Raw genomic sequence first — 23,567 nt, forward strand, 5'->3', positions numbered from 1 at the left:
GATTGATTCTTTTGTAAGTTCTAAATATACGAAAATCAAACATTGGTTCAAATGGTTTAAACATATTTAATTATCCAATAAAAGTCACTTCAATGCTTTTGTAGGTCTCCAGCAAATGCAAAGTATATTGATCTATCTTGTCTTTCATCATCTTAAATTGGCATAATTATTTATATATACTAAGCTATTGTTAGAAGTTAGGACGCTAGAAGTCTAGAACTAAATCTATCACCATCAGATTAACATATACACAAACCAATTATAAAAATGTACAGCAGATATACTTGATTATTATTTTTAGTTAGTTTTTTAAATGAGCTGAAATTTCACATGATGATATATCAATAAATGTAATTAGAATGTGATACTTCGATAACGATGGCCTTTGGAAAGAGGAGGCGCAAAGGTACATTTTTGTTTTGCAGGTTGCTAATTTAAGTTCTCAAAAGCTCTCATCAGTGAATTAAAACCATATACATCTCTTTGATTATGAATAAAAGTTAAAAATCCAACATTCATTCATCCGAAGAAAATTCTGTGATTTCTTGTAAAAATAAAAAATAAAAATTGGGTGCCTGCACAGGCAAACTCCTCACTGGATGAAAATTGAAAACCCAAATATAAATGCAGAAATTTTACCCGAAATCTATTAAGTACCACAACTGTCAATTTTAAAACTAATGTGTCTTGTTGCCTAAGAACTGATATATCCAACATTTGTAGCCCTCACGAACGAGGATCGAATTTTTACTTTCTTAGGAACTAATAATATGGTCAGCGCCAAATTTCTCAGACAAATTTGGGGTAAACAATATACAATTGACTGTAATCATGTCTAGCAAAAACAGGGTTCAAGCCACTAATTAAATTCAAAATTCACACTTCACAGCCTTTGCTGCTGCCAGACAGATTGATTGGCTTAATTGGGTTTTGACCCGCAAATTAGCCCACAAATGCCGTTAAAATTACAAACCAAAGCTTAAAACAATAGTGACACTTCGAGCATGTTGGGATCTGCATCAGCTTGCCTTTAAAATCACGTTTTTTTTTTTTTTTTTTTTACTTTAACCCTGTCAAATACGTTAGTTCTTGAGGCAAAACCAAACAATATTTAATTGAGAGCTTACACAAACTAACCCGCATAACCCATCAGAACCAAAACAAAAAGAGTCAATCAGATTGACCTCGAAATTTTACAGATCAACTAAATGTATTTTCATTCTTATTTAAGAAAAACCATTTTAATTTGGAATGTCATTTTTAGCTTTATGAATAGAGTATAAACAATTTTATAAAATCATCCAATCACAAATTATGGTTTGAAATACTTTTTAAGATAATTATTTTAAAAATTAACAAATTTATCATACATGATTGATTATCATATAAAACCTTTTATGCTGTCAATTTATAACATTTTTTTTTTTTATCTTATGTATGAATAGCCCTCATTTTCAAATAAAGAGTGTATTCGGATTGGCCTACCATCCCGAAGATTAAAGCCAACCTAACAAAATATAAGCTCATTTAGATTTTAGAATGTAGGCTCCGGCTAACTCACTCATTCTTATCTGTGGAACTAGAGACTAATTTTGAGCTTCATCAATATGGACGTTAGTTGATAACAAATCTAGCCATTCTGTTGTCTCAAATCTCAAAGTATGTAATAAAAAAAAGCTGGTATATGACATCACATTCAATGCGATCACAACAACAAAAAAAATCTAGAATAACGTCCCTCCCAACCGCCCTTAAGAAATAGATCAACAAATGTGGATAATGCATGACCAGTCGATGGCAAGTCTCCTAATCAAGTACATAAATCAAAATTGAGATCCCATGTTAATCATCTTGCCTTTCTCATGTTCCTGAAACCATTAAAAGGAAAAAGGAAACTTGAACTCCACAAAAAGAGAAGATTTTAAGTCATAACCAACATTAGTAAATCAAACACTAATCAATACCAACAGGAAGCATTGACATTATACAAGTAGATATGAATTAACACCTGAACTCTGGATAATCAAATAATAACAATTTTCTACAGTCATTTTCATTAAAAATTAAAAATAAATATGTACAGAGCTGAATAATCATTTATCAATTGCGGCAAATAGCAGTACTATTGTGGTTGAGAAGCTTACAGAAATACCAAAACCTAGTTAGTGCTATGTGGAATATAACAGTTTGAGGAAGAACATACCTGTTGAAGTGTATGATTTTACTGCTGAGATTTAAACATAGCTTTGACTGAAGGCTCAGTCTTGAGGTTTCATGGCAGGGAAGAGAAGAACCTCCTGTCACCAAAAGGACAAAAATAGTAAGAAACTGTGAAAACAAAGTAAGCTTGTCACCAAAATGACAAAAGATAGTAAGAAATCGTGAAAAGAAACTGTGAAAACAAAGTAAGCTTGTCACCAAAATGACAAAAGATAGTAAGAAATCGTGAAAACAAAGTAAGCATGCAGATAGAGAAAGAGCAAAAACCTTAATATTCTGTGAGTCTGTCAGTAACATGGTCAAACGATCAATTCCCAAACCCCAACCACCAGTAGGTGGCAAACCATACTCTAGAGCCGTACAAAATGTTTCATCGAAGGCCATTGCTTCATCATCACCTGATTGTCGATCCTGACATGTAAAACAAATAACAAACAGTTACTACTAACATTTTTCTATCAAAAACCCCAACAATTAGAGAATAGTACATATCAAATTTCATTACCTTGAGTTGTTCTGCAAATCTTTGTCGTTGTACTACAGGGTCATTCAATTCAGTATATGCATTGCAAAGCTGAAAAGTAACAGTGGTCAGAAGCATGATTCCATTTTATTTTAAATAATAATCACCTATATGTCATGGTCTTACTTCATGCTTATTAACAAACAATTCAAAACGTTCAGTCAGGCCTCGTTTTGATCTGTGCCACTTTGCTAAAGGACTCATGATCTCAGGGTGGTTTATGATGAATGTAGGATTTACACACGTCTCTTCCAAAAAGTGACCAACAAGCTGCAATATGAAAAGAATATAATTATATTTCCAGCAGACACCTCACAGGAAGCTCAAAACAACGAATAAAAATACATTAATTAGAATTGTGCAAAATTTAATCTGAAATTATGTTCTATAATTAAGTAACAAGTAGAGGTAAAATATAAAACGGGAAAAAATAATAGTAGACCAGAATAGTACCCAAGCTTCACTAAACCTGCAGCCACATTATAGAAATTAATGTTACAGCTCACTAAATACAAACGTTGGGTAACTGGAAAGGAAATTACAGTTATATTATTACAATGGCTAGCTGTTGTTTTACAAAGCCTAGAATGTCTACAGACTATAGTTCTATCCCCTCCCAACCTTCATATATATATATATATATATATATATATATATATATATATATATATATATATATATATATTTCATTTTCCCAACCATAACACACAAAACTAATGCTTTTACGTCCAACATCTGAACTCTTGTCCTGGTCGTAATCAGACCAGCAACAACAAAACAAGTGTGAGAGAAAATACCACTGGAAAACAAGGCCATTAAAAATTTTGATACATTCTGACAAGGAAAAGGAATGTAAACAATCTTTTAGATAAAAACAATATTTAAAAACAAAGTATATAATAACTAAAGAAAGGAGATTACTTTATCCAACAAACGAGCAGTTGTCTCAGGGGGAGGACATTTGATCTCATACTTCAAGCATGTGTCCTTCAAATATTGATTAGCTTCCTCACTCGACAAGTCTTTGGGAATACTTAGGCCTGCCACCTTCTCTAATTCATCAATCATGTCAATCCTTCTGTAACAATCAAAAATCCAAATCTATCATTCAAAAATAGAATAGAATTATAATGACCATCAGTGACCAGATAATGTATGCCACACACCTAAAAGGAGGAGTAAAGTCAATTTCAATAGGTTCCTTGTCAATCCCATCAGCATGATACTTGATTTTATAGCTGCCTTTGGTAAGTTCCTTAACCATACCTGTTTAATGGTTTTCACATCAAGAGATTAAGAAGCTGATGATGAAAGAGAATCAATATCAACATTAAAATTAAAACACCCATTAAATTCTTACCACTCAACATTTGCTCTGTTATATCCATCAAGTCGTTGTAGTCCTTATAAGCCATATAGAACTCACAGGTAGTAAACTCAGGATTATGGGTCAAATCTATGCCCTCATTCCTAAATTGTTTACCAATTTCATAAACACGATCCAGTCCACCAACAACCAACTCCTTAAGATACAGTTCTGGAGCAATCCTCATGAATAACCTCATGTTAAGATCATTGTGATGAGTTACAAATGGACGGGCTGCAGCTCCACCAGCAATCATGTTCATCATTGGTGTTTCAACCTGAAAGTGATGCAAAAATTAGGTGAATGGAAGTACATAAACCACAGAATCCAGCATCAGAATACTCGGACATAGAACAAACCTCCAAGAAATCAAGGTCATCAAGGAACCTCCTAATGTAACAAATGATTTTAGACCGGGTCTTAAATATTTCTCGAACCTCTGGATTAAGCATCAAATCCAAATGGCGTAACCGATACCTAGTTTCCTAAAAAACAACAATTAATTGAATAAAACATATTATTGTCAGTACATGAATATTGAGAGACAGATTAACCAAACAGGAGATAATGCAAAAGAAGATTGTCTCTTCAGCTTCTGCAGATAACAGTAATAAAAAATGTTTATTATACCAAGCAGAAAATATAGCTGATCATCTAGACCATAAAAGAAAACAATACAAGTTTCAAAATTACAATTTATGATGCCCTTGTACAATCTTGGACCAGGCTCCTCTAAAGTGAGAGGAAATCTTAATCATTGAATAGATGAATGGTTCAGATTATTACATCATCATTACTATTTTTATTAAAAATTCAAAAACTGAAAGAGAAAAAAAATTATTCTCCCTGTCAACTGTCAAGTATGAGGAACCTCATTGTCGACCCTCTTAGGTTAGAATCATTTATTTGATGCAATGTGGGATGCTGTAAAGTTCATGTACAAAGAATCCATTGACATTTGCCTGTTTTTGGAAGTACATTGCCCTCAGCCACATTCACAAGGTTGTCTAGACCAAAAGAGATAAATCTCCAATAAAGATCCCATCGACAATCCAGTCATAAATATCAAAAGACGAATTTGTGAGTCAATTTTTCAGGAAACTGGGGACATAGATCATTAACTTTTTTTAGTTTATAAGATTTTCAATTAAAAATAAATAGCGAGATTAATTGATCAAGGTTGCTAATGGCTAAGATTTTCAATACGAGCTATTAGTGAGATTTTCAAAATGAGCCATTCATATATTTAATGGCAAAGATTGCTCAATTTACATTGTAAAGTGAGAAAACTCACTGTAGAGGAGCTGGATCCTACAATCATATGGGCCTTTGTTATCGGTTAGTGATTCAATCAAAATATATGATTCACTTCACTCTTGCTGGTCCAAAACATAGGAAATTTTGGTTTGATTTCACGTTGAAATCAATGTGCAAACCATATAAAAAAAAAGAAGAAAAGATTACATTCAAACTCTACGTTAATTCAACATGAAATGAAAATTTTCATTTTAGCAAACCAGTTAGAAAATTGCTTGCCAATCAAAGCTGCCATACAAATCAATAAAAACAGTGGATTTTGTGTCACTGGGGCCCTTGCAAGTTGCTAGAAAGTTAATTCATAAAGAAAATCACAAAAGGAAGGAATGGAATAAAACATAAAAAAGCCCATTTATCAGAAGAATCGAAGAAATATAGAATATACTTAACAGCAACAACTATACATTTCAAAAAGAAAAGACACAAATATGCACACTGCACACAGGATAAGTGTGAATAATAATGACTAACATCCACCAATCTCATTCATTTCCTATCCTTAACCCTAACCACTAAGGGGTAAGGTAAATTGCATTCCTATATTTTCTCAATTGCAAAAGTGCATCCACCCCATTACCACTGTCCCAAGATTGGTTCCAACAACATGAGAGTACATACAAATCATTTTAAAAGATTAAAAACAATGAACGTGTCTAACAGTAATATGGTTAATACCTGATCTTTCAAAATATATGTTTCAGGATTCCTGGTACTTCCTGGTACCCATGGATTTTTCTGCAGATCATTAAAGCAACAATGTCATTGCATATGATCACCAAAAAAATAAAATAAAATAAAATAAAAGAATTATCCTATTGACCTTCAAATTTGCATTATCCGCAGCAGCAGCAGACTTTTGCCTTGGCATCATATGCAAACAATGAGACAGCAACACAAAAGTCTTGGGGAAAATACTAAGTTCACCCTTCTTACTTTTGCCTGGATAATTAAACAAGGGAGAACTGAAAAAGTTGCTGACTATAGAGTGAATAAACTTGTAATTCAGAATATAATACTGTAGAATGCATCCTAACTATGGAGAATCAGAATAGAAAAACATATGCATGATTAGCAGGATTTAGCCATTTGTAATGAATAAAAAGCACAAGCGTACAGGAAATATGGTTCTAATGTCTAAATTTTGGCAATTAGCTAATATTTACAGAGTGATTCTAGGGCTTAAAATGGTTCCCAATTGCTTGCTACAATGTGACATGACTTTCCTAGTTGAGACAGAAATCATTTAATAATATTGAAATAATCATAACAGAATTTATATTTTTACACTTTCCTATTTACCTAGACTTAATTCATTTTAAGAAAATCTCTATTCTCCTAATTGCATGTATTTATTGTCAAGGTCATAGAATTGGACACAGACCTTATATGTGGGAAAGACAGTTAAAAAAAGATTAAACTGAAAGTTTATAACATCACAAACCTGGAAACCCAGTGATACCAACTATGTCCCCACGCTTCACATTAGAATGGAATTTGGAAAATTCAGCCTCATCCAAGTCTGATTTACTGCATTGCTAAGATATCAGTTATTTCATCTGTCCAACTAGAATCAAATAGGATAAAAGAAAAGAAAATAGAGGTTCAACAATAAGAAAGAAGCACCATTATGAAAGAATTAAAATTACAAAAAAACTATCTTCATAAATTGAAAATACAAACAGCTACATCTAAGTCAAACACCGAGGTAGCAAGGTATGCCACAGAACATGACATTATAACAAGGAGTACCATAGAATATGGCAATACAAAGTAACCTCTTAATGTTACATTTTCAATATTTGAATTATTACCACTAAATAGTTATCCTTTTATAATGCACTGTAGCACCTAACCAAAGTAGTATAAAGAACACTATGCAAAATCAATGGTACAATATCAAAAGACTTCACTACATATTAGCCTACGGTATTTGTGTAATAAAATTATAATAAAAGCCTCAAAAGGATAGTGCAGATTATGCTAGAGCATAAAAAAATCAAATGGATTTCCATGAGAGACTATTTCAGATTATATGCCGTACATATTCTTTCAGATTATTCCTCTAATTTAACTATTTAACAAAAATGTTCAACCATGTCTAATACTAAAGGTTTATTCACCTGGTTCAACAACATCCCTACGTGTGTAAGAAGTCTAATAATTGATCTAATATTATTTTGATACATAATGTTACACAAAGTTGAACAACAATTTTGGGTACCTCGCATCAGCCATAACCTGGACCTTGAAGCCACCACTGTGCAGGTCATAAAAGACGAGTTTAGAACCAGAGGTGCGCTTGTGCATGATTCGGCCTGAAACGCAGAAAGATTATTAGAATCAGCATCGGCATACAGCAACAGAAGCAACAACCAAACCATCAACGCGGAAACTGCCAACTACCAGCCATAGACACAGAGACATCCTCGAGGTGCTGCCCGTTGCTTAAACCTCCATATTCCTTGATGTATTGATCAAGAGACATAGTGACAAAGAATTTGTGAGGATAGGGGTTATTCCCCTCTGCCTTTTGAACTGCAAGATACTTTAGCCTATTCTCAAGGTATTGCTGCAATGAAATTGAGATCACCCCAAAAATTACAACAGAAAAATAAATAAATAATTAATAGCAATTCATCAAGAATTCCACTGAAATGACAAAAGTGGTGCTATCACAGTTGGGTCCATATCATCTTCATCAGCAGGTGCAGATTTGTTATCCTTAGCCTTCTGCATTTCAGCTGCCTAGAAAAAAATATATAAAATGAATTACATTATAAATAAAACTCCATTTTTTACAAGAAATTGGGATCTTAATGCGATGAATAAATGAAATCCCGGAAAATCTTACTGAAACGTACAAAAACACTGCACTATCGTTGGGGAAAATGGAATTTTGATTTACCTTTTTGGCCTTGTCCTCCTCCTTGCGTTTCCTTTCTTCTTCTTTCTGTTTGTTCTTGAGTTCGCGCTTCAGCGCACTGCGCAAAAAAAAATAAAAATCAATTCAGTTGAGGTAAGGTTATTACGAATTGAAATTTGATTGAGAAAAGGGTTTGGAGCACTGACTTTTTGCTTATGGTTTCGGCGGCGATGCCGGTAGACGGCGCTTCCGAAGGAACTTCCATTGCTTGGGAGAGTGTGAGGACAACAACTAGGGTTTAACTGACTCAGTCCAATTGCCAACGCGTGTTTGTTGTAACTGAGGTGGAGTTAAAGTATTACTGTCTGTTTGACTAAAAAGTTGCAAACGTATGTTTGTTGAAACATCAATATTTTTTTTTAATTATTATTATTTTTAATTTATTTTTATTTGTTGGATTTATATAAGATGACGTGTGTTGCATTTTTAACTTAAATTCAAACACTAACTTAAAAAGGTTTTTTTTTTCTCTGATGAGAATAATATTAATAAAGCAATATTATCTTGTATAAAAGTTTATTGGTTAAATTCGTATCAATATATTTTTTATTTTATTTAATCTTTTAAAATAATATAAAAATTAAATATCTTGATTTAAGAATAGAGAGTTAAAATTATTTAACTTTTTTTCTTACTTTGATCTTGTCTTCCACCAAACACAACAGTTTCAACTTTTTAAAGTTATGTAACTAAAGTTTTGAGATAATTTTTTTTGGTAAAAGTGAATCATATCGAAGTTTTGATTGAGTTAGCAGCTAAATTTTTCTCCAGAATTTTTAATATAGTTTGTTTGAAATTATTAATTAATTAAAATAATTTTATATTAATTGATTCACATAATCATTAGTGTTTAGTTATAATGTTAGTCTATGTATAAAATATTTAAAATAAGAAATAAGAAATAAAAATGTATCAAATATAGACATATTTTTGTTTTTCTCAAATTTATTTAAATATTTTAAATTTTTATTATAAATTATAAAAATATATGTCATATCAAACTTTTGTCATATTTTGGTTATTTATAAGATGAAATTTACAAAGTCTAACATAATAATAGATAATTGAGTTTTTTAAGTATATTTTCAAAGGTTCAATTTATGATCATATAAAAAAAAAAAAAGAAGATAATACTCATTTCAACGAACTTTACGTCTTAAAAATTAATCTTCAAATTGTTAGTTAGAAGATATTCTCAGTACAAACCAAAGAAAATTTATTTGATGAATTTTGAAACGAAAGATTAATTTTTAACAATTAAAAAAAAATGTATGCAGACAAAATTGAAACAATTAAAATTATAGGAATTAAAATCACAACTCATACATTACAGAGATTAAAAATACAAAGCTATAATCAAGTTAGTAAATATATTTTAGACCTAACTTTCAAGCAACATAATTTTTTTTACAAGAACATAAAATAAAATAAAATTCATAAATACCCTGTCATATCATTTATTTTTTTCTTCTTTCAGAATAAAAAATATAAGAAAATGGTGAAGTACATAAATACATTGTCATCCCATTTTTTTTCTTTTTCTTTGCTAAAGCCTAAAGGGATATACTTCATCTTAAACAAAATAATAAACAAAGCTTAAGTGATTTAAACCTCAGTTGCACACATGAGGCAGATGCATCACTCCATCTCCTACATCGCGTGGTTTTACCTCGACGACGCTTGGTGCAGAACAATCTGCTGCCTCTTGATCACGTCGGGTTCGAGGTCCACCTGCTCTCGATGCAGTGGCGACATCGGCTGTGTGTGGCACCGATGGACGACGTCGAAGCGACGGGGAAGAGGTCGTTGTAGTGACAGATTGCTTTATTATTCAAGGCCAGCACCTCCAGAAAGGCAAGGAAGAAGGAAGCTTTGATATTTTTCATATATCTCAATGAATTACAATTGCTTTATTTATACTAGTTTCCTTGCTAACGGTTTTTGTCATTTTGTGCTAAGGAATATTTTTAGGAAATCATTGGATCATCAATTATGATTACACTGTCCCCCCACAACCAACAATTCCTCATCTAGCAATATTAACGCAAATCCAGGTCAGCTTTCTCTCCACGACTCTTCTCTATACGTAGTCCCTGAGGTAAGAGGGCCTTGTGATGGTCCTCTTTGCCTTTGCTGCTATTTGTACCCCTTTGTTCTGTGTTTGAACCTCTGTTTGATGATCTTTGTTGCCTCTGCTAGCTGTTTCTTCCTTTGTATCATTCGTTGGCCCTTGAAAATTCACCTTGTCCTCAAGGTGATAGTCCTCACACAATTGCTCCCAATTCTCCCATTAAGTCTCATCAGGTGACAGTCCATCCCATTGCACTAACACCTCCCAGGGTGCGTTTTCCGATGACCGGCGATAATCAATTAAGGCTAAGGGAGTAATGACTGGTTGGTGTTGAACGAATTGCATAGGTAAGTCTACTTTCTGAATGTGGTCTGGAGACCCTTTGAAAGCTTTCAACAAGGAGCAATGAAACATAGGGTGGATTTGAGCTTCTTCTGGAAACTTCAAGCGGTAGGCTACAGGTCTTATGCGCTTGAGAACTTGAAATGGCCCATAGAACCTTTTAGCCAGCTTGCCCCTGACTGCTAGTGATCCTTTAAGCGAAACTTGTCGGCGAGGTCTTAACTTGAGCATCACCCATTCCCCAGGTTGATAAGACACCTCTCTCCTTTTGGCATTTGCAGTTAGCTTCATACGTTCCTGTGCCCTGAGAAGTTTCTTGCGTATTGCCTGAAACGTTTCTTCCATGTTGGTCAACATTTCGTCAACAGCACCCAAAGTCGATGAACCTGCAATATATTCGGGAAAGTTAAAGGGTTTGCACCAGAATGTAATTTCGAATGGGGTAGTGCCAGTGACCGCATTCCAGGAGGTGTTGTGTGACCACTCCACCCAGAGGAGGAACCTGCCCCATTCCTGTGGTCGACGATGGATAAAAGCTCACAAACATTGTTCAATGACCCTGTTTATCACTTTCGTTTGGTCGTCACTCTGCGGGTGATAGGCGGAGCTCATCCGAAGTTGAGTACCACTCTGACGAAATAGTTCTTGCCAGAATTTGCTTACGAACAGGGGGTCGCAGTTAGAGACCAAGCTGTGAGGCGAGCCGTGAAGCTTCCCTACTATTTTCATGAACAAAGAAGCAACGATGTGGGTTGTGTGCATTGCTGGAAGCATGCCAAGATGGATCCCCTTTGAGAACCTGTCCACTACCACCAGGATTACAGTGTTGCCACGATATGGCGGCAAACCGGTGATGAAATCCAGGGACAAGTCTTCCTAGGGTCGATGGGGTACTGGCAAAGGGCAGAGCAATCCCTCGGTTCTTTTTGTCTCATACTTAACATGCTGACAATTGAGACATTAGGAGACAAAGTTCATGATGTCCTGTCACAGGCCAAACCACTCAAAATTTTCCATCAGGCGGGCTGTCGTTTTCACAGCTCCCATGTGACCGTCGGTGGGGGTTGTATGGTACTCTAGTAACAATGTAGGAATCAGCACCAAGTCTTTTGGTAACCAAATGCAGCCCTACCACAAAATCAAGTTCTAAACTAGAGTGAATTCATAATGCTTGTCGGGGTCCTCCATAATCGCGTGTCGGAGATGGTGGTATGCAAGATGGTTCTCCAATTGACGACGCAATTCCTCCATGAAAAGAGGGCAAGGGACAGAAAGGCTTATCAAAGAAACAGTATCCTGATCAAAGCACTTGGAGAGTGCATCCGCCGCTTGATTATGAGTGCCGACACGGTATTGAATTTGGTAATCATAACCCATCAACCGTGCGAGGTACATGTGTTGCTCTAGCGCCCGTATCACCTACGTCAACAGTTCCTTGAGGCTTCGATGGTCTGTGATTATGGTGAAGCGACAACCAAGCACGTACTGCCACCACTTCTTTATCGCTGCTGTAATGGCGAATAGTTCGCGGACATACGCTGAGGCGTGGAGCAGTTTGGGAGGAAATGGCTTTCTGAAGAAAGTTATGGGGTGGTTCCTTTGGGAGAGAACTGCATCCATACCTACCCCAGAAGCGTTAGTCTCAATTGTGAAAGGAAGGTTAAAATCTGGCAAGGCCAGGACCGGTGCCTGGGATAAAGCTTGCTTGAGCTGGTCAAAAGCAATCTGAGCTTGCGGAGACCAAGTAAATTTCGCCAAGGTGGTGACGTGAACCAGGGGAGCTGTGATCGAGGCGTAGCCGCGAATAAAACGGCGATAAAATCCGGCCAACCCCAAGAAGCTGCGTACTGCCCTGATTGTTCTCGGTGTTGGCCATTAGTGAATGGCGTTGACCTTAGATGCTACTGGCTCTACCCCTCTATGTGAGACCAAGTGGCCAAGGTACTCCACCTGATTTTGAGCAAAGAAGCACTTAGTCATTTTCAAAACGAATTGATTATCGGACAGTACCTGGAAGGTCAATTCAAGGTGGTGCAAGTGATCGTCAAAGCACGTGCTATAGATTAAGATGTCATCAAAGAACACAATGATGAAATGGTGGAGGTATGGTCGAAAGATGTTGTTCATCGTTGCTTGGAACGATGACGGGGCATTACACAACCCAAAAGGCATCACTCTGAACTTGTAATGCCCATTGTGGGTGCAAAATGTTGTTTTGGACATGTCCTCGGAGTGCATTCGTATCTGGTGATAACCTTGAAGTAGGTCAAGCTTAGAAAAGCATCTGGCACCGCCAAGTTCATCAAGAAGCTCATCTATTGTTGGAATGGGAAAACAATCTCGAATGGTAATGGTATTCAGGGTGCGGTAGTCCACACAGAATTGCCATGACCCATCGTTTTTCTTCACCAACAACACCAGGGAAGAAAAAGGGCTTGTGCTTGGTTGTATGAGACCTTTCTGAAGCATGAGGTCCACCTGAGCTTCGATTTCGCACTTCTGAAAGTGCGAGTAATGATACGGCCACACATTAATCGGAGCTATCTGAGGAAGAAGATGGATGTGATGATCGGTGTCATGCTCCGGCGGTAAGCAATTAGGTTGTTGAAATAAATGCTCGAACTTAGTTAGAATTGATTGGATGGCTGGGTGAAGGTCCTGTGGGATGGTCGTGGCTTCCGAAAGAAGGGATATGTGACAGTACAGGCCCGGTGCTTGGGATCGCGCTAGACGTCGGAATTGTGACGGGATGATGATGTTCAGAGTGTCATCCGTATCGCCCTTGAGTTCTACCACACGGTCATCATGGATAAATTGCATGCACAACATGTTATAGTTCGTTAGGACTGGTCCTAAGGATTTAAGCCATTGGATGCCTAACACCACATTGGCGTCGAAGATGGGAAGAATGTGGAGGTCAACAGTGAACTTTGAAGACTGGACATCGATGACGATTTCTTCGCACAAGCTTGTGCATTGAAGGTGTTGACCGTTTCCCACCATGACCCATAAGGGAACTGAGGTCATGCGACATGGAAGATTCAGGTGGGTCACCAGCTCTTGTTGGATGAAATTGTGGGTGCTTCCGCTATCCACCAGCACCATGACCTGGTGGCCGAAAAGCGAGCCCAACATACGTAGTGTTTTTGGTGCGAGCTGACCCGCCAAAGAATGAAAACTTATTTGGGTCGGGCACAGGTCAAGGGAGTCCACTTGGCCTGGCGGGTCGGGGGGCGGGTCATTCAACACTATATGAGGGTCAGGGTTCTCGTCCTCTTCTGCGATCAGAAGAAAAACCCTAGAGGCACAATGGTGGCCTCTATGAAATTTCTCGTCGTAGTTGAAGTAGAGGTCGCCCTCCCGGCGGGATGCGATTTCTTTCAGGGAAAGGCACTTCAACGGGGGTGGTGCCGGACGACCAGGTGGAGGTAACGGTGGTGGAAGGGTCACGGTGCGTGGAGAGGGTGATGGAGTGTATGGCGGAACTATCGTCACCAGAAGGACTCGCGACCACGGTGGGTGATGGACATCAAGCAGCTTTTCTTCTTGCAAGCACGCTAGACTGGCGGCCTGGACCAACATCAATGGTTGGTGTGCTTGTACTTCCCGACGGATCTCCGACGTCAAACCAGAGACAAAACAACTCAGGAGGAAGGCTGGTGGCAGGCCAACGATGCGATTGGCGAGGTCTTCAAAATCTAAAAGGTATTGTGCCTCTGAACCTTTCTGCGTAAGCTTGAATAATGCTCTTGTTGGATCTTCGTACTGTGATGGTGCGAATCTTGTTTGTAGGGCCTGAAGGAAAACCGGCCACAAAGTAAATTGGCCATTTCCAGTCATCCACTGGAACCATGCAAGTGCCTTGCCTTCCATGTAGAATGAAGCTATGGTAAGCCTTTCATTCTCAGGAGTGCCATGGTACTCAAAAAATTGATTTATTTTAAAAATCCAGCCAAGTGGTTTTGTACCATCAAATCGAGGTACTTTTAATTTCATTCGGTGGTTGTTTGCAGGTATTGGTGAAGAGGGTGAAGGAGTTGGAGAAGGTGATGGGGAGAGGATGAGGGTGACTCTGTTAAGGAGGGCATTTATTTTCTAAGTTAGGGTATTCATAGACTCGCCCAAGGACAGCTGATTGTTGGAAAGTCGAAGCAGAACCTCATCGAACTTATCAGAGGAGCCCATAGAGGGAGGAAAACGACGAGAGCACCAAAATTGTTAGATTAAAGAAACTGGATTCGAGGCCAGCACCTCCAGAAAGGCAAGGAAGAAGGAAGCTTTGATATTTTCCATATATCTCAATGAATTACAATTGCTTTATTTATACTAGTTTCCTTGCTAACGGTTTTTGTCATTTTGTGCCAAGGAATATTTTTAGGAAATCATTGGATCATCAATTATGACTACACTGTCCCCCCATGACCAACAATTCCTCATCTGGCAATATCAGCGCAAATCTAGGTCAGCTTCCTCTCCATGACTTTTCTTTATACGTAGTCCCTGATGTAAGAGGGCCTTGTGATGGTCCTCTTTGCCTTTGCTGCTATTTGTACCCGTTTGTTCTGTGTTTGAACCTCTTTTTGATGATCTTTGTTGCCTCTGCTAGCTATTTCTTCCTTTGTATCACCTGTACTTAGATGGAATGTTACAAGTTTCTGGGGAAGTCAATATGTATCCTAACATAAGGTAATGTACATCACAAGTGTGGGATAGATCAACAATTCCACAATAAATAAATATGCTTCAGTGATATACTAACAAGCACGGACGCAGCTCATCACCGGTGTGTCCCGCATCGGACTCGCACTGGACACGCATGCGCGTACGACTTCGGTGTGACGCAATGTCCGTCGCCTCCGCCGTCACCGAACGCGGTTGAACAGGAAGACACCTCTGGTTGGACACGGCCCACCACGTAGACACGCGCGTCGCAGCCCATTAAGAGCCTTAGGTTTTTTTTTATTATTTATTTTAAAATGCTTACCAAAAAAATACCTCTTCTATCATTCTGTGTCTTCTCCTTCTTGTTCCCGTAAGCGCCTCCATTGCCGTATTCGTTTCCTTCCCCGCGCAGGTAGGCTTTGCTTCCTATTTCTTCTCTGGTTTTTCTTTTCTTGCTGCCTCTGGTTTTTCTTTTCTTGCTGCTTGATGCCTCTGGTTTTCCTTCGTTTAGTGTGGACTGTGGTGTTCCACTTTATTCTTTAAACATTTACACATTCTCTCTCTTTCTTGTTGTTATCCATTGGCTGTTATCTGCTGGGTATTACATGTTTCTCCATTTTTTTTATTTTATTGTAAAAAACAAGATTCTCATTGTAAAAAGCACGTAGGCCATTGAATGTACCCCACTTTATTTTATTGTAAAAAAATCACGAGGAGGCTTCTGATCTTAGGAGAAGTTAGTATGTGTTGGTTTTGGAAAGAGGGAGCAAAGCGCACTGTTTTGATGGAAGGAATGAGGATTCCTTTGCTTTGGTTTGTTGTGTATGAGACACTAATGGTGGGGTTTTGAGGAGTAAAGGAGTGGCACAAGTGAAATTTCTCACGCATTGGAGCATCTTTTTTCATGCACACACATACAAACATTTTTTAATAATAATAGGGGAAGTGACTTGCAAGTTCTGTAAAGTTAATTAAACCACTTTCATTTTTCTTTCCCCTTTATTTTGCATTCCAGATTTTCTTTTCTGTTTCACTCTTTTTTTACTTTCTAGTAATGGTTTAAATATTCTTTAAAAACCAACTCCAAATTATTGTTGCCCTTGCAGCTTCTTCGTTTCAAAATCTTCCATGGAGTTAAGTAGTTGTCATCTGTATTGTGTGCCCTCCTTCTCTTTAACTTGGAAGACAATGATGATCATGAGTTACTAGTACTAGTTTTTTTTTTTTCATTAATGAATAACTACATCACCAACCTAGTCATAATATAGGTAGTAATTGAATTGCAAATACTGGATAAATAGTAAAGTCTGATTTCTTTGTTTGAAGATAACTGTTATTTTAAAAAATTATTTATTTATTAAGAGAAAAATATTATTTTATTGTAAAAAAATCACGAGGAGGCTTCTGATCTTGTTTGCACTGACCCTTCCACGAAATGATTACACCTATGCATTGCAATGGGTAGTACTATCCTTCCCACCCCACGGTGTTGCAATTACTCAACTGCCTCGCTTTGACCTTTGTTTCTCTCTCTCACACACACATACCACTTTTCCCTTCTCTCTCCAAAGACTTATTCATTAGAATATGACCACTGCTACATACGCCAACGTCGTCATGATCACTGTGTAAGACCCCATGAAAATGCTTTTCTGATTTTCCTTCTTATTATTGTTTTATAGTATTCGTACGTATGAATGAATAATGTGTGAATGCGAGATCATTATTGTCCAACACAATATGAAAAATCTACCCTTGTTACAATGTTTCAAAGATGATTTTACCCTTTCCATGGGTCCCACGCTGTTCCCGCTCTAAGTAAACTTGGGTTACCTGTGTGCCAAGTAATTCACTGTCTGTGGTGCCACCTGGACGTGCATGGCAAGTTGTAGAGTTACAAAACTTACATATTCTATTTTCCACCCTGAAAATTAAAATTTTGAAATGCATTTACCTTTTTTGTTGTGAAATAGTCAACTTCACTATTTAGTTATTTATCCATCTTATTTCAAATTTCAAACAAACCATACATGAACTATGCAGCACGAGGAGCTTCTAAATCTTTATTATTCTTTTTGGTTAAGCTGGAGATAAATTTGTTATGTATTTTTCATGTACATGTTTTTGGAACGTATTTATTTTCACATTCCCATTCAACATTGATTACAAATTGCTTTTTGTTGTTTGTTTTTTATTTAGAAATTGTTTACATTAATTTTTTATTTTTTAAATTGTTGTAGAGATGAGTGCTTCTAGTCCTAGTCAAGCTAAAGAACAAGATGATGATACCAAACCTTTATGGACCTATGTTACAAAGATAAAAAAGTGTAGTTGGTGGTGAAAATTATGAGATAAAATGCAATATTTGTGATTTTACCTTTAATGGGTCTTACACTAGAGTGAGGGCACACTTATTGAAGATGACAAGAAAGAGAGTTAGAGTTTGTCAAAAGGTAACAGTTGCCAAACTTATAGATTTGAAGAAGATAGACAATGAGGCTACATTGAGGGTGGAGAGGTCAAAAACAAAATCTGTGTCATTGCCTCCGGTTTCTACTCAACACCAAATGGATACAAACACTCTTGGTGTTGATCCAAAAAAGAGAAAGACATCATCTGTAGAAAATGCCTTTAATTTGCAAGCTAGAGAGACACTTGATCATGAAATTGCTAGGATGTTTTACTCTTCGGGGCTGCCTTTTCATTTAGCAAGAAATCCTCATTATAGGAAGGCATTTGCCTATGCTGGCAACAATCAGATCAGTGGTTACCAACCTCCAGGTTATAATAAATTAAGGACAACATTACTTCAAAATGAGAGAAGACATGTGGAGAATTTGTTACAACCAATTAAAAATGCATGGAGCCAGAAGGGTGTGAGCATTGTTAGTGATGGATGGAGTGACCCGCAAAGAAGATCTCTTATTAATTTCATGGTTGTCACGGAGAGTGGACCTATGTTTTTAAAGGCCATTGATTGTTCAAATGAGATCAAAGACAAGGATTTCATTGCCAAACATATGAGGGAGGTAATTATGGAGGTTGGACACTCAAATGTTGTGCAAATAGTGACGGATAATGCAGCCATTTGTAAAGCAACAGGTTTAATAATTGAGGCTGAGTTTCCTTCCATTTATTGGACTCCATGTGTTGTCCATACATTAAATCTTGCTTTGAAGATCATATGTGCAGCCAAGAATACAAAAAAAAAAAAATAATGTTGCTTATGAAGAATGTTCTTGGATCACCCAAATTGCGGATGATGCAATGTTTGTGAAAAACTTTGTCATGAGTCACTCTATGAGACTATCAATTTTCAATTCATTCAATTCATTGAAATTGTTATCCATTGCTCCAACAAGATTTGCCTCCACTATTGTAATGTTCAAGAGATTCAAGCAATTGAAGAAATGACTCTAAGAGATGGTCATTAGTGACCAATGGTCTTCTTATAAGGAAGATGATGTTGCAAAGGCTAAATTTGTGAAAGATACTTTGTTGGATGATAAATTGTGGGATAAGGTTGATTATATTCTTTCTTTCACTAGCCCTATCTATGATGTTCTTAGAAGAACGGATACAAAAGCTTCATCTCTCCATCTAGTATATGAGATGTGGGATTCAATGATTGAAAAGGTGAAGAATGCCATATATCAATATGAGAGAAATGAGAGTGAAGGATCAACCTTTTATGAGGTAGTGCACTCTATATTAATTGACCGTTGGACTAAGAGTAACACTCTTATCCATTGTTTAGCTCATTCTTTAAATCCTAGGTAATTGACTCTATACTTTTTTACTTACATTTTTTTTAGAATTACATAAATTTTAATCATGTATATATTTCTTTTTAATTGTAGATATTATAGTCATGAATGGTTAAGTGAAGATTCTAATCGAGTTCCCCCACATCAAGACATGGAACTCACTCGTGAAAGATTAAAATGCTTCAAGAGGTTCTTTCTTGATGTGGATGTAAGGAGGAAAATGAATATTGAGTTTACCAACTTCTCGGATGGAAGAGAAGGTTTTGATGATCTTGATTCTTTAAATGATAGAGGTCAAATGGATCCAAAAGCTTGGTGGCTAATTCATGGCATTAATGCTCCAATACTTCAAAAGATTGCCCTTAAGCTACTTGCGCAACCTTGTTCATCTTCTTGTTGTGAAAGGAATTGGAGTACATATTCATTTATCCATTCTTTAAAGAGAAACAAGATGGCACCACATAGAGTTGAAGATTTAGTATTTGTTCATAGCAACCTACGACTTCTCTCAAGGAATACTCCACAATATCATCAAGAGGAAACTAAAATGTGGGATGTAGCTGGAGATGATTTTGGGTCACTTGATGATTGTGGTATTCTTGAAATTGTTAGTTTGTCTTTAGATGAACCAGAGTTAGAGGGTGTCTTTTTCAATGATGATTGCTAGTTTGTGGAATTCTTGAAGACTTGAAGTTGCTAATTCATCATCTTGCTTTATAATTTTTTTTTTGTAAAAAAATAAAGCGTACAAATTGTATAATGAGGTCTCTTAGTATTTTTTGTGACTCATTATCATAGGAAAAATTCTTTTGAGATGATGATGAATATATAAATCTTGATTTTAATTTAGATCTTTTATGCATATCGCTCATATTTAATTTTATGTAATTTTATTTTATTTAATTATATATATATATATATATATATATATATATATATATATATATATATATATAGCCGTGTCCGTGTCCTACATTTTCAACATTTCAGGTGTCCACGTGTCCGTGTCTGTGTCGTGTCCGGTGTCGGTGCTTCATAGGTGATATACAACTGCAATATCAGTTTATCAGCATAAAAAATATCCTCATTTTGTTGAAGAGATAAAGGAGAAGTCATTGAGTTCATCAGATTTTGGCAGGGGGATCAAATACATGTCTAGCTTTAAAACATTTCTATTGGAATAAATAGGTTCAAATATTATAGTGGAGAGAGGAATACACATTTATGTGTTTCATTAGCTCATCTAATCAACAAGCATTTTTAGTGATATCAAGTAGAACCATTGGACATTGGTATACAATATATGTACCTTTAATTGGCTTCCTTGGACATTTTCGTAGGCCTCATCTGCCTCTTGTGGACTTTTAAAAATTGCAAAGGCAGAATAACTTGCTCCTTGACCTTTCCTGGAAGGCTGCAGTAGATTTTACAATGCATTAGATTCAAAACTCAAACAAAAAAATGTAACCCAAGGCAGACTGCCAGCAAGAGTGCCTATAAGACAAACCTATATGTCTTCAAATTAAAGACATACACTATTTCAATAATTACCAACAAACCTCTTCTCATAACATTGAGATACTCATAGGACACACTACCTAGCTTCAGTTCAATTTTGAAATCTCCAGGAAGAATTTTATGCAATGTTTCAATGTTTACAGTGTTTGGTATCTTGTGAAGAAGAAGCTTTGCCAGCTCACTTTTTGAAACCTAAAACGAGATAACAGTAATAGTATTGATCTTTAGTTACCAACCACCATGAGTACAACTAAAATCTAGAACCGAAGATGCATATATCAGCTTACATGCTCTTGAACTAATGCAATTGGAAATTCCTTATCAACTCCATGTTTGATCTTTGCAAGAACAAGGTCCATAGCTGCTTTTGCATCATCTAGACAACAATTGCTGATAAACTATAAATATAATATCAATATTTTCCATTTCTGTTTTTCTTCTATCTTGCCACAATTTGCTTGCGCAAGTTTGTATGATGAAATATCTTAAATTTAAATTTAAATAATAGACAAGCACAAGTGCACAACAAAGAGACTTTGCATTCAAGACAACAAGATTCCTCCAAAGGAGTGGCTAAGTGGTAATTTCTCATAATAATGCTTCATAAATTAAATAACATGCAAAGGAGAACTTAGTTTTTGTATGTAAACAATTTGTTACTTGCCTGACATAAACTATTCAAAGAAGGTCTCTTGTGAATAGATCCATCCAAGGATTGGAAGATATATGAAGTGTTAATCACTTTAACATGATCAAGCTTCAGCACTGCAAACAATCAAAATTAGTAAATAAAATAGAACCACAAAAAATAATTCAACAGTAGTCCCTTCCATATACTCAAAAACTAACAATAGATATAAGGACACAACAAAATAGAGTAAAATGTATATCAAACTTGCCACGCAGATCATTAGGCAAACTGTGCCCCACTAATATGATTCCACTTGATAACAATTTGTTCATGTATTTCTATGGAAGTACAATACATCTTCATTATGCACTTGAAAGGATGATATAGGAAAACAAAGGAAACCACAAAATACCTGTATATCAGCCATGGAGCAAGTCACTGCCTCTAGATCTTGAGAAGAGACACCAGTTATCTTTGTTCTGTAGTCTGCAATTTCTTTGTTTGGTTTTACAAGTTCTTCTAGCTTTGACCTAAAAAGTTTTGAAAATTATCTATCTACAACGTTGAAAAGGACAACATTTTAATTGCAAACTCTTTTTTTTTTGTGGGGGAAGTGGGGAGGGAGGTATGCAAAAGAAAGAGTACGCATAAACTAAAATTATGGTCTACCACACAGACTTTAACTACCGCTTCAGTTTCATCTTCACAGAGAACCATTTCGCAGTCAACAACAACCATTTCAGTTGACTTAATCACCTTGGGTTTGTTTTTGAAGTTTATAACTATCCACCCCTTCAAATCCACACCATAAAAACAACATAGATAATGAATTGGTATAACTATCCACCCATTTATATTCAATTACGGATGGTGGCAACAAACCTCATCAATTAATGGAAATGAATAATCCAATGGATATAATGAATGTTACAGAGTTGCTTGGACTAGCCTCTGTGCTGCCAACATCAGCAGGTTACAAAAGTTATTAAAAATGCAGGTGCCAATGAAATCAACACCATTAATATTTTTACTAATTAATTTGAAATTCAAGTGCACTCCATTATCAATCACAAAACCCAACAAGAAGAAAACAACAATTAGCACTAATGAGTCTTTGCTAAATCATAGAGATTATGTATTATGTCATTATTAGTTGCAGTCTCTTCAATTATTCAGAATTGATTACAGCAACAAGGCATATTCAATGTGTGAGCCAACTTCAAATTGGCATGATGATTTAGATAATATATGTCAGGATAACAAGAATTCATAAAATTATAAGTTTCGAACTATGTAAATAGTAATGTAAAAAACAAGGCAAAAGGTACACGTAAAGAGTAATTAGAACATTTAATTTCCAGATGAAATTGAAGAAAAACGTTGAATCACTTAAGGAAATAATAATAAAGGGTTGGCAGAAAGCCCAAAACACATGCTGCAAGTATGACTTTTACAGGAAGCAAATTGAGTCTTCGATAGAAAACTTACAAAATGAAAACAAAATGCTTATAAATATTTGAGTCATAACTCAATTGCTTTAAACAAATGTGTTATGTCAAGTAAAATAACGGTATTATTAGTATTGGTATATAGTCCAAGAAATGTATAACCCCAAATCTTAAATTGACTTCTAGCAGAACAATCACCATTAAAACATACTTGCTCAGGGGAATCATGAGATTTATCTTTCAGTCGCTCCAACATGTATTGATTTAAATGATGTCGCATGATGTTATCAAAAAACTGAGCACAAGGGAGAAATGGATGAAACTCACATCTTTTTGTGTTTGAGTGTGCATATAGGGCACGGAAAAGTTATTTACCTTCAACTCTTCCTCCTTTGAAAATGTCTTTAGAAATGCAGCCAATACCTCATGGGATCTCTTTGATGGATCACTCAAACCTGCCCCAAACTTTTTGTCATGATTGTTCAAGAATTCTTTCTAGCCTCCTAGATTACCTTTTAGGCCTCTTTTTTGTGCTAATTTTACAATATCAACCAGCACCTACCCACATGGAAAGCACTAGTTATCTTGGTTGGACAAAAGTGAAAGAAGAAGGAAATCGAAAACAAAATACTAACAAACCCTCATGAGATTTATCTATATGACTACTGATGACACCACTAGTTTCATCATCATCACCACCAACAAACAAAGAAGTTCTAAAGAAGTTATGCAAACATATGAATCTAAAACTAATCTCTAATTCTCTGTGAACTGATTCA

General features: G+C 36.1%; 3 protein-coding genes across 3 annotated transcripts; 1 reads left to right on the forward strand and 2 right to left on the reverse strand.

Annotated features, from left to right (window-relative positions):
• Positions 1-1,618: 1,618 nt before the first annotated feature.
• LOC100809106 (lysine--tRNA ligase, cytoplasmic) lies at positions 1,619-8,628 on the reverse strand. Its single transcript, XM_041005678.1, has 17 exons — positions 8,496-8,628; positions 8,332-8,407; positions 8,103-8,171; positions 7,830-7,995; positions 7,648-7,741; positions 6,868-6,953; positions 6,247-6,365; positions 6,102-6,161; positions 4,469-4,594; positions 4,104-4,386; positions 3,910-4,009; positions 3,665-3,821; positions 2,870-3,013; positions 2,726-2,794; positions 2,488-2,631; positions 2,204-2,297; positions 1,619-1,868 (listed from the first exon to the last, which is right to left on the reverse strand). The coding sequence occupies exons 1-16, from the start codon at positions 8,552-8,554 to the stop codon at positions 2,259-2,261; spliced, it is 1,791 nt and encodes a 596-aa protein (XP_040861612.1). The 5' UTR covers positions 8,555-8,628; the 3' UTR covers positions 1,619-1,868; positions 2,204-2,258.
• A 10,219-nt stretch (positions 8,629-18,847) lies between these two features.
• LOC112998159 (uncharacterized) lies at positions 18,848-19,858 on the forward strand. Its single transcript, XM_026124204.1, has 2 exons — positions 18,848-19,200; positions 19,285-19,858. The coding sequence occupies exons 1-2, from the start codon at positions 18,848-18,850 to the stop codon at positions 19,856-19,858; spliced, it is 927 nt and encodes a 308-aa protein (XP_025979989.1).
• Positions 19,859-20,169: 311 nt separating this feature from the next.
• Positions 20,170-23,433, reverse strand: LOC112998160 (small RNA degrading nuclease 3). Its single transcript, XM_041006157.1, is given in 12 exon segments — positions 20,170-20,241; positions 20,501-20,605; positions 20,785-20,901; positions 20,997-21,166; positions 21,370-21,474; positions 21,609-21,678; positions 21,753-21,863; positions 21,986-22,132; positions 22,223-22,291; positions 23,000-23,083; positions 23,164-23,346; positions 23,428-23,433. Coding segments are annotated over 12 exon segments (1,239 nt in total).
• Between the last annotated feature and the right edge of the window lie 134 nt (positions 23,434-23,567).

Source organism: Glycine max, chromosome 10 (genome assembly GCF_000004515.6).
Source record: "Glycine max cultivar Williams 82 chromosome 10, Glycine_max_v4.0, whole genome shotgun sequence".
Taxonomy (NCBI): domain Eukaryota; kingdom Viridiplantae; phylum Streptophyta; class Magnoliopsida; order Fabales; family Fabaceae; genus Glycine; species Glycine max.